At 31.2% G+C, this 12872-nt stretch overlaps 1 protein-coding gene across 1 annotated transcript; it reads left to right on the forward strand.

Moving 5' to 3' along the window:
• Positions 1-793: 793 nt before the first annotated feature.
• Positions 794-3239, forward strand: LOC134707913 (uncharacterized). The gene is made up of 3 exons (XM_063568079.1): positions 794-880; positions 1343-1402; positions 2590-3239. Exons 2-3 carry the CDS (start codon positions 1348-1350, stop codon positions 3126-3128), a joined length of 594 nt encoding a protein of 197 aa, XP_063424149.1. The 5' UTR covers positions 794-880; positions 1343-1347; the 3' UTR covers positions 3129-3239.
• The last annotated feature ends 9633 nt before the right edge of the window (positions 3240-12872 follow it).

Genomic DNA, 12872 nt, shown 5'->3' on the forward strand with positions numbered 1-12872 from the left:
TATTGGCTGTATATCTTTACGTATTTGTATCGTTCTTTATATAGTTATTAAAGCTGTAGGTATTTTAAATGCTAATAAACCCAATCATAAAAATAACATCTTAATAATTTAAAAGTTTATGAATAATAGGAATTTCACGTTAGAACTGTGCACTCTTTTGTATCTAACCCGTCCGGTTGTAAAATGAACATAAACAAGGATCGTTTACCACAAAACGAAGCACAAGATGAATTTATTATTAAATTCAAAATAAATAAGAAGTTTCGATTTCTATAAATTGTATTTAAAAGTAATTTAATCTAATTTAACCTCATCAAATATAGATGCTGGCAAATCTCAGACTTCGTTTAATAAAATCAAATTCAGAATAGAATTATTTTTACGCACACCAATGGTTCATCTATTTTAAAGACTACACTATTTTAATGTATGTTTTCCTATGACAAACATTCTTCTAAATTTGCTTTGGATTTACATTTTAACCTTTGCAATATAGTTTTTTTGCAAATGAAAAGACGCCTTTTACATGAATATTTAACAAAATTAAATCAAACGGCAAACAAACATTTTTTTTAAATGTCAACAACATTTTCTGACCAAACTGATGTGTCTTAAAATATTGTTTGGTTGTGGTTAGGCGATACGGGAGACTGAGGTTAAAGTTTTTAACATATAAACTCAATGCAAGAATGACATTTAGAACTTGATTGATGACCATAATTACAAGTATTGCAAAACTTACGTCACACCTGCACTGAACCATTTATTTCCTCTAGTACAGTATATTTCCTCATATAAAGTGTATATAAGACAGAAATAAATTGTAGACTAAACAAACCATTTCTGTACACCGTTAAATAAAGATACACATACATTCAAGGTAAGTTATATGTTTATAATGAGTTTCTTTTTTTTTTTTTTTAATATCATGGATAATGTTTTAATATATGCAATTAATGTTTTAGTTTGAAGAACAACAACGTCTATCTAGTTTAAAAAATAAATTCTCAGAAAGAGATATATGAATAAGGATGCAATTATGATTTGAGCTTGTAATATTTCTGTAACCGTCAAATCCTCTTAAATCACGATGAAAAAAAAAAACAATTCGGTAGATTCAAAAGATATAAGAATAGTCCTTATCAGTTAAACACAATTCGAGGATAAACAGATGAACGTCTTTTTCTTAATAATATGATGTATGGTAATCAATCATTTTCCATATTGATTCCTGCTTCTAAGTTTTGTAGTCAGATATATATTGATAGCATTATTTTTTGAATATAAGTAACATTTTCAAACCAATCAACTTTAGTTGCATTTGTTTTAATATTCATTCTAGGTATAATGGAAGGGAAAGCTGTTATCATTTTCTTTGGATTTATAGCATGTGCTTTTGCTGGTATGTATCTTATGACGTTATATATTTTTTAATGTTTAAATGAGGATACTTACAAAGGAATAAGTCATGAGCTAACATTATTAAACACATTACACACCAAATATTTAAAAACAAAAAATCCAAAGATTATTTAAACAAATTTATGAAATACATGAATATAAAAAAAACATACAATGATACATCGTTTCAACACTTGGTCTATACGTTTACCATCCCTATAAGGACACAAATCGTGGAAACAAGGAAATTTGAATCATTTAAAAATAAAAATTGTAGCAGGCAAAGCAATAATGACAGATACATAACATAAGAATACCTAATAGAATCATATTCAAAACAGTGTAGCTGTGGCTATTGGTCTTAAATTTTCCCATTGACTGGGGCAGATTATGTGAACGTTTGTCTGTAACGACCGCTGCTCACTACGTACCTTTTAAAGACACTTGAACTGTGGGGTCCTAAAAGGTTCTCACCACCTAAATAAAGTAATTAGAAAAACTAATCAGGAATAATGCGATGTTTTGATTTATATCAGTAATATAAATCAAAACATAAAGTTATTCTTGATTAACTTTTCGATTTATTTTGATATTAAAGGCAGTTTAAATCCTATAATAAGTACATGTAAGTAGTGAGCAGTTGTCGTTACAAACACACGTTCACCTAATCTTTCCCAGTCAATGGGATAATTTAATTTCGTCAATCAATGGGCACAGCTACACTGTTTTGAATATGATTCTATATACTTTTTTTGTTACAATTGGTGTAAGTAAATTGAAACAGCGGGTTTTGACTTGGCATATAGTTAATAGAACAAAAAAAACAACAAAAAAAACCTTTTTTTTTAGTTATTGTTAAGAAAATACAAAAATTAACATTAATTCATCATAATTTATATTACATATTTCTTCAAGTAAAAGACATATTTCACGCTCACTATTAACGATGAAACCGCGAATCACTTGTACTCTATCCAATATTTATATCAGTCATACAATCTATAATATCACTTTGGTTGTGATAAAAATCAAAACCGAATAATATTTAAAATCTAAGCTACGTCAATTAAGAAACTTATGTAGACGAAACGTGCGACTGGGTTATCAAATTATAACCCTGGTACCTTGGATTTTTTTACGAATGATAATTCATATTTTTACAATTTTGATTAAATTTTATTATTACAGTATATGGAGTCGAGAAACCTTGTGAAATTGAATGCTCGAGTCGTTTAGATTGTCTAGATGGGCAAAGTTGTCAACGAGTAGGATGTAATCGTTTGTGCAGACCTGGAAGAGTAATTTTATCAAATACAGTAGTCGGATCAGACATTATCTCAGCTGGGTGCGTTCAGAGATGTTTGAACCGAGGTGGGATAGGTTGCCGAAGTCTTTGTCAACGTAGCGTAGATCCAATTTCAGGAGGTCAACTCATTCCAGGTGGTTTGTTAGACAGACATACCTTACCAGTAGGATCCATTCGGTCTGATAGTCTAGTCAGACGTATCTCGCCAGTAAGTTCTATTCGGTCAGATAGTCTTGTTAGACGTATCTCGCCAGTAGGTTCTATTCGGTCAGATGGTTTAGTTGGACGTATTTCGCACGTTGATTCAATTTTACATAAAGGTTGTCATAATTTATGCATTTCACGAGGCTGCAACTTCAATGAAGAATGTGTAACAAGAGATGGATGTTCTGTATGTGTTCGTGGCAAGACCTACGCATAAACTAAGACAACTGATGTCACCATAAACTGTGCAATATTAAACTGATACCTATCCATGTATTGTGATATTTGAACTTTTTGTTTTGATACATGAATAAAATATACATTATAATACAGTTTCATCTAGATTTTATTCTTAAAATTGATAGTTACCTCTACTTTTGATTCAAATTATTCAAAAATCCATTTCTATGTAGCAATATTCTAACATCGCCTGCATATCTCCCAGTTTATACGATAGTTGAGTGCTTTCATTTTCTATTGTGGTTACCTTGATAGAGGGTTACTGCTCACAAAGGAGCAATTTAAACAAAATTTCAAGCGGTAAAGCTATAATCATCATTTAAAAACTAACACGATCACCATTATATGTATTTTCATGAGCCACAAGCTAAGTGTCAAATGAGGGGAAGGATCAATTTACTGTTCCGAATTACCTTAGGTAGAACTCCACAGTTAGGTGTGAAGTTTCGCTTTTTGACTCCTGTTAATTTTTCAAATATGAGAGTTAATTCATTTAATGATAGCTGTTTATTAAAATAGCCTTCATAGCAGGTTTATAGACACATCGAGATTATGTAATAAAATTGAGAAAGGAAATGGTGAATATGTCAAAGCGACAACCACCCAACCATAGAGCAGATAACAGCCGAAGGCAACCAATGGGTCTTCAATGTAGCGAGAATTCCCGCACCCGTAGGTGTCCTTCAGCTGGCCCCTAAAAATATGCATAATAGTACAGTGATAATGGACGTCATACTAAACTCCGAATTATACACAAGAAACTAAAATTTAAAATCATACAAGACTAACAAAGGCCAGAGGCTCCTGACTTGGGACAGGCGCAAAATTGCGGCGGGGTTAAACATGTTTATGAGATCTCAACCCTCCCCCTATACCTCTAGCCAATGTAGAAAAGTAAAAGAATAACAATACGCACTTTAAATTCAGTTCAAGAGAAGTCCGAGTCCGATGTCAAAAGATGCAACAAAAGAAAATAAATAAAATGACAATAATACATAAATAACAACAGACTACTAGCAGTTAACTTACATGCCAGCTCCAGACCTCAATTAAACTGATTGAAAGATTATGTCTTCATCATATGAATATCAGGCACAATCCCTCCCATTAGGGGTTTAGTATCATACTATCATAAATTATATGAGAAGAACATAACCCGTGTCATGCCAACAACTGTTTTTTAGAAATAAATGTGTTTAGTTCCGATGCAAAGACCCTATCAGTGAATCAATATTAAAGCCAAAATATGCAATCTTTTAACCCGTGTCATGCCAACAACTGTTTTTGTAGAAATAAATGTGTTTAGTTCCGATGCAAAGACCCTATCAGTGAATCAATATTAAAGCCAAAATATGCAATCTTTAATGACCTGACAACAGTATCGTAACTATATCCCCTTCTAATAAGTCTATTTAAAGGTTTTGTTAGTTTCTGAGGAGAATACTGACATTTTTGTGCTTTATAAAGAATATTACCATAAAAAATTGGATGTGAAATACCTGAACGTATAAGATGTCTGCATGTTGAGTTATATTTACGAATTATTTCCTTATACCGGTGATAAAATTTAGTAAATGTTTTGACCAGTTTGTGATATCGAAAACCCTGGTGTAATAATTTTTCAGTAATACATAAATTTCTCTCGCTAAAATATAATACGTTGTTACATACACGAGCGAATCGTACAAGTTGAGATACATAAACACCATAAGATGGTGACAAGGGAATGTCACCATCTAAAAATGGATAATTAACAATAGGGAATAAAAAATCATTTCTTTTATCATAAATTTTTGTATTAAGCTTCCCGTTTATGATATAGATATCAAGATCATGGAAAGTGCAGTGATCATTATTATCATTAGCTTTATTCAAAGTAAGTTTTACAGGATAAATTTCCTTAGTATACATACTGAAGTCATCATTATTGAGAGCCAATATATCATCCAAATATCTAAAAGTATTGTTAAATTTTTGTATCAAATGTGGTTTTGATGGTTCTTTGCTAATTTTAGTCATAAATTGTAACTCATAACAATACAAAAACATGTCCGCAATAAGTGGTGCACAGTTAGTCCCCATTGGAATTCCAATAACTTGACGATATACGGAATCTCCAAAGCGAACAAAAATGTTATCAAGTAAAAATTCAAACGCATAAATAGTATCAAAGCATGTCCAATTGACATAGTTCTTTTGTTTATTGCTACTAAAAAATGATCTAAAAGATTTTGAACATATGTACTCGCATTCCGACTTTTTAAATGCCCAGTTAATTAGGGATGTGAATTTTTTCTTAATAAGAATATGAGGCAAAGTGGTATATAGGGTAGAAAAAGCAAAACTTTGAACAGATTAAAAATCACCAATATATGCATGCAATTTATCAAGTACTTCCAACGAGTTTTTGACACTCCAAAAATAATTAATTCCACTATTTTCAAAGGCCTTATTTGAACAATTTATTATCAGGTTTTTTATTGTACCAAGTGTGCTAGTAAGTAAAACAGACAATTTAGTAGTTGAACAATGGCTAGAAGATGAAATAAATCTATATTTGTAAAGTTTTTTGTGCAGCTTCGGAAGCCAGTACATAGTTAGGACTTTCATTGTGTTTGGTTCTGCTTGTAAAGAAGTAGCTAAAAGTTTATGTTTGTTACAGATGTCTTTTTCTGAAAAGGAAGTCAGTTGGAATGTTGGTGAATTCGTGATTTCACCTTGCAGAACCTCTATATAAAATTAACGTCAAACAATAATGATATTATTTGCAGCTTTATCAGCCGGGACAAAAACAAATTTCTTAGCTAGTTCTGTTAGTTTATTTTTGATACGCGAAATAGGGTTTTTAAAGTTTTTGTTAAGAGTAAAATGTTCTTTAAAATGTTGTATTCGAATATCAACTATCTTCATTACTGAATTAAAAAAAGAGTCCAAAGATTTTTTTGTCAGCTTTTCCCCGTTTTACCCATTTCAAACAGTAGGCACGGAGTGAGTCGTGGATGATATTACGACACTCATTCCAGTTAATAGTTGACGGGGGACGATATTTAGGTCCTTTACTGAGAAACGAGTTTAACTCTCGGTCGCGAACGATGTTAAGGTCTCCTGTTAAAACATGGGAAATTGGGCCATAGGTGTATTCTGAATTACTGCAATTACATGACATAGGTGTATTTTCAGTGATATTTACATCTTTACACAATTGGCTATAATTAAACACATATTTTCGGGTAGATTTCTTGTAAATATAACAAATGAGAGGGAGGTCAGTATTATCAAAATATCCAGGAATTTGGTCTTTAACAGAATGGTCGTTAAAAATACCGGCAATATTTACAAAATCAAAACCTTTATTGACATACTTTATTTTAATAAAATGTTTTTTATGATCTTCAGGGCGATCAATTTTTGGAAACAGTTTAGAATAACAGTATGCCATTATAATTTGGACAATTTCATACTTAGGACTGTAATATGAAATTGTGTTGCAATCCTCTAAAATTTTATTTTATTTATTTATGGGTAAAGAACAAAGCTTGGTTAACAGATAATGTCTGCCGTTGTTTTATGAAATAGAAATTAGGTCCGAAATATTTGTATGGTTGGTCCGAAATTTTCTTTGATTGCGATTTTTTCTGCGTCCATGAGAACGATTTTTACGAACAGTTTTAGAAACTATATCCAAAATGTTAACAGAATCGGTTCTTGATATATTGCCAATTCCCATGATATTATCATTAAGACCGAGAGGGTAGACTGTCTGTAATTTTTTGATCCAATTTAATTCAATTATTTTTCGTGATCGTACAAACTTTATATGAGAATCACCAGGCTGCTTATTATAATGTATGTAATATGGGCTGTTTTCTGTATGGCAGTCCGTATTTTCATATCAATACCAAACATTGGTCCAGCAAAATTATTGTAATGCTTTTTTTTTGCTAGTTTTTGTAGCACGAGCTTTGTGATTAAATTTTACGAAATAATGAGTCTAAAACACCCAATTTAAATTTGGACATTAGGTTGATTAATGTCAATAGTTTCTGAAAAATTATCACTAAAAGGCATTGAAATTCTAATTTCAACACAATTTTCGAAAAATATGTGCCATTTCCATCTTCTTTTTCCAATATTTTATGGTAAATAAATGCAGAATGTTACCATTTTAATACACAAAAAAGAATTATATTTCACAATTTTAACTTTTGAAAATCGAATCTATGGAAGATTCTGATTACATACATATGCACATTTATAACACAAACAGTTGGGATAATGTAGTTGAAAGACAGGGATAGAAGATGTGGAGTGTGACGTTAAATCTTACATCGGATTTGGACTTCTTTTATAACTGATTTTACTGCGTATTTTTTTATTTTATATCTTCTACATTGACTAGATGTATAAGGATGGGTTATAATCTTACAACACATTAGTACATATCGCTGTCACGATAACTTGTTTACAGAGTCTTCAGTTACACAAGCAGTGATTCTAATTTGGTTTTTGAATATCGAATTATTTTTTTATCATATTAAACGTCGAATTCAAATTCTTAATTCTTCTATTACTGCTCATTAGCTAGTTATCACAGGAATATTTTAGTTAGAAATGCCAAGATCTACTACAGGTTTTTTTTTAATTTGTGTTTCATGGTGTTTAGTTTTCTAAGTTGTTTTATGTCAACGAATATGTCTCTTTTCGTCGTATTCCGTTATTGCGCGGTTATTTTTCCAAAGACTGATTAGTTTGAATATTGATTTCGTATCTTACGGCTGCAGTTTGTTCCCAATTAAGTTTGCTGAAGAACAGAAAAAAACTACTTTCTGAATGTGAATAATTTGTGCGACGTTTGCCTGGCAAATGATTTTGAAAGTTTGATAAACATTTGTTTCAAAAATTATGTTGTTGATTGATTCGTCAAATTGAGCTAGCTAAGTCGCTATGGCACTTCCTGAAAAATTAAAAGATTTTTTTGACCATTTATAGCTTTTGTTTAATTGATAATTTTATGAAAGTATCAGTCAATTTAAGTTAATATAATTTCCATGAACGATACATAGTGATTCGATTTACATAAATTGAGTTACTATAAAGTTAAATAAAACAAATACTGAACTCCGAGGTAAATTCCAAACGGAAAGTCCCTTATATCATACAAAATCAAAAGCTAAAACACATAAACGAGTGGACAACTGTCTTAGTCCTGACTTGGTACAGACATTTTCATATGTACAAAAAGGTAGATTGAACTTGGTTTAATAGCACTAACACATGTTTTATAAATGAATATTAGTATAAGAAAACTTTTTTTTTATATTTAACCCCCCCCCCCACCCCCGTGTTTCTATTTACATTCTGTTCATACTAATACATGTGATATGGAACTCTTTAGGGTTATTTTTTAGTAGCAACAACCAAAAGAACTGTGTCAATTGGACATGCTTTGATACTACATTTGTATGTCTGCGTTTGAATTTTTACTTGAAAACATTTTTGTTCGCTTTTGCGATTTCGGATATCGTCAAGTTATTGAAATTCCAATGGGGACTTACTGTTTACCACTTATTGCGGACCTGATTTTGTATTGCTATGAGTTACAATTTATAACTAAAATCAGCAAAGACCCATCGAAACAACATTTGATACAAAAATTTAACAAAACTTTAAGATATTTAGATGACATATTGACTCTATTATAACACCAGGGTTTTCGATATCACAAACTAGTTATAACATTTACTAAATTTTATCATCGGTATAAGGAAATCATTCGTAAATATAACTCAACATGCAGATATCTTATACGTCCAAGCATTTCACTTCCAATCTTTTATGATAATATTCTTTACAAAGCACAAAAATGTCAGTATTCACCTCAAAAGCTAACAAAACCTTTAAAGAGACTTATGAAGAAGGGACATAGTTACGATCCTCATGTCAGGTCTTTAAAGATTACATATTTTGGCTTTAATATAGATTATAGGGTCTTTGCATGGGAATTAAACTCAATTATTCTAAAACCAGTTGTTGGCATGACACAGGTTATGTTCTTCTCATATATTTTATGATTGTATAATACTAAACCCCTAACAGGATGGATTGGGCCTGATATTCATATGATGAAGACATAATCTTTCAATCAGTTCAATTGAGGTCTGGAGCTGACATGTCAGTAACTACTAGTAGTATGTTGTTATTTATGTATTATTGTCATTCTGTTTTAATTCTTTTGTTTCATATTCTGACATCGGAATCGGACTCCTCTTTAACTGAGTTTTACTATCCGTTTAATTGTTCTTTTTTTTTTCTATATTGGCTAGAGGTATAGGGGGAGAGTTGAGATCTCAAAAAAACATGTTTAACCCCGCCGCAATTTCGCGCCTGTGCAAAGTCAGGGGGCATCTAGCCTTTGTTAGTCTTGTATGATTTTTAATTTTAGTTTCTTGTGTATAATTCGGAGTTTAGTATGACGTCTATTATCACTGAACTAGTATATATATTTGTTTAGGGGCGAGCTGAAGGACGCCTTCGGGTGCGGGAGTTTATCGCTACATTGAAAACCCATTGGTGGACTTTGGCTGTTGTCTACTCTATGGTCGGGTTATTGTCGCTTTAATACATTCCCCATTTCCTTTCTCATTTTTATGTATATAACTAACATAAGATAGTTTTGATAGTTAGCACAGCAAAAGGATACATAGCATGACTAAATAGTGGAGAAAAAACGGTGCACAATATTTGCGGTGTTTGTCTTTTCTATGAGATGCGTTGACTTGAACTCATGATTTTTTCAAACCAAAGTTATGATATTGATTAACGTAAAACGTACGATTTACTTGATGATCTTATACGATTTATCAACGGGCTTAGAAAAGTCCTGTCTAAAAAATGACATGAGAACATATGGTAGAATCTGTTGCATCCATTACTGCGCATGCACTAGTTATCACAGCTATATTTTAGTTATCATTAAATAGGAATGAATACTTCAAATTTTGAAGAATTGAAATTTTGACAATTCATTTTAAACTTGTTGCCGTAATGTATTTGGAAAAAATAAAACATGCTCTTTGAATTCATATTTTTCAAATTTAATTTAACTGAGATTTTTGACGGTCATTATAATGAATGAAATAACCGTTTCACAAATGATATCGGATATGTCCCTTACGTCATAACTACAATCCCTGTTCCCTTTCATGAATGTGATCTACCGAATTAGACTATATACCGGATTTGTTATCACATAAGCAACACGACGGGAGCAACATGTGGAGCAGAAACTGCTTACCTTCCGGAGCACCTGAGATCACCCCAGTATTTGGTGGGGTTCGTGTTGCTTTATCTTTAGTTTTCTATGTTGTGTCATGTGTACTTTTGTTTGTCTGTTTGTCTTTTTCATTTTAAGCCATGGCGTTGTCAGTTTATTTTCGATTTATGAGTTTGACTGTCCCTCTTGTATCTTTCGTCCCTCTTTTAAAGTTAGGGTTTAGTCTTGATATTTATGCAGAAACGATAGTTTTATTTGTAGTATTCATTTAAATTATCATAAATCATCTCTTTAAATCTGAAAATAATGGCAAATAACAACCGATAAGAAAATAGGGGGCTTTCGTGACCAAAAATTCTATATGATTTTCATACTGGAAATAATAAAAAATGTAACTATGAAAAATATAAAAAAAACACGCACTTGATGTTAACTTAGTACTTAATAGTTTTAAACAATGAATGCCGTCAATAAAACACTTATAGAATGTTTGATATATTCAAATCTGAATACATAAAGTGAATGATGTAGAGTTGCACCCCTTTATTTCAGTAAGAGTTGTCAATATTCAAATTGATTTTTTATTTCATGGTCTTTCAAAAGAGAGACGAAATTCATAAGTCGAAAACATCATAATTTTGTTAAAGGCATAGAACATAATTATGTTGAAATACTCGAATGGTACAATATATATACTTATATATTTACTTATATGATGTCGACATTTTTTAAACCGCTCTCATAGGGACTATTTATCAGGTTATTTGTATTTTGCCTGGTTTCGCATACTCAACAAGTTTAAGGATTTTTTTCATAATCTCTATACATACATTTCCATTCAGTAAAGTAAAGGCATTATGAAAGTTTTACAATAAGACTTTTTAGTCAAATGAACACATAACTTTTCATGATAATTTACATTTGTTTTTCTATGTTTCTAAATTGTGTTAATTCATAGCCTGTATAGCGTCTTCAAACTTTATAGTATTGGATTTGATCCTGACTCGGGGTGTTGGAAATTGGGTAATTTTTACGCTTGATCACAAATGTCTGTTAAATTTAAGTAAAGTTATTTAGTTAATTATTTCTCTTGTCATTCAGTACTTCGTACCTCCATCTGTAATATATTCAATAACGGAAGCTTTGCATAAAATAATTGTTAACTTTATTTGTAAAAAATATCCGCATTGTTTGATACGAAAAAGATTGAGAAGTGCTAAATTTACTGTGACTTAAAGGTAGAAATAGTTATCAAAAGTACCAGGATTATAATTTTATACGCCAGACGCGCGTTTCGTCTACATAAGACTCATCAGTGACGCTCAGATCAAAATAGTTAAAAAGCCAAACAAATACAAATGGATTTAAAGTTAAATTTAGAAAGTGATTCATGTGAACATCACGTCACCTTTGAATGGTATCCTGGATTTTGAAAAAAACTTACTGTTGTAAGACAAAACAATTGTCGTTTGTATTACTACTGAATGTTATTTTTATTCTCTAAAATTGTATCGACAATTTATAAGTTGTCACGAAGAATGCGCACATTTAAATCCTTCACGTTGACTTTTGAAGGAAGGAAAATCACGAAGGCGTCGGCGTACTGGCTGATTTTACCTTAAATGATATCATATGCATATGCAGGATGATCAGATATTATAATTGTTGTCATGGCTTATAATGCGTTCTTATGTGGATAATTTTGATTTTTTGTTAATTGACATAAATGAAAACAGGAAGATTAAAAAACAGTTTATTCGCAGGTAAAAAATAAAACGTCTGTTGATATACATTATAATTATCAAAATGTAATTTTGTTTTTATTTCTCAAACAACAAAATGACCCAAACTACAATATCCTAAGATTTTATACTAAAGACTACATTATAATCTGAAATTAAATGTCACATTGAACTTTGGAAGTTTTTTTACCGTTAATAATGTGAACGTTACATATAAATCTGATGAGATTAACACAAAACAATATCGTTTTAGCTTTTTGACATAACAATGTTGCTAACTTCTGACAAAACATTTTGCGTTCGTTTACGTTGTAAAGTCTCCGCACTTAGATAAAATCAAACCGTTGTGTTAAAAACTTTGAATCATTATTCGCTGTTTCTATTTATAGTGAATATTTTAGCAAAGATAAGGAAATAAACGGTTTAATGATGTTGTGACGTTCTTCAATACGTAAAATATATTTATCAAACCACAAAACATGGTTCAACGTCACTTCTGGACATCTCGGTTGGATGATTCGAAAGATTAAACAGAACAACATTAATATAGTCAATTACAACTTTATCGTCAAAGATATCGTATTAAACTATTTGTTAATTCATAAACGAGAGAGGACAGGCCCTTTTTTGGGACGTCGGGTACGGGTGTTGTTAAGCTCGGGATTTCAAGATTGATTGTTTCGGGATCCGGGAATTCTTTTTTCGA

This window comes from Mytilus trossulus, chromosome 1 (assembly GCF_036588685.1).
Source record: "Mytilus trossulus isolate FHL-02 chromosome 1, PNRI_Mtr1.1.1.hap1, whole genome shotgun sequence".
NCBI classification, from domain to species: Eukaryota; Metazoa; Mollusca; class Bivalvia; order Mytilida; family Mytilidae; genus Mytilus; species Mytilus trossulus.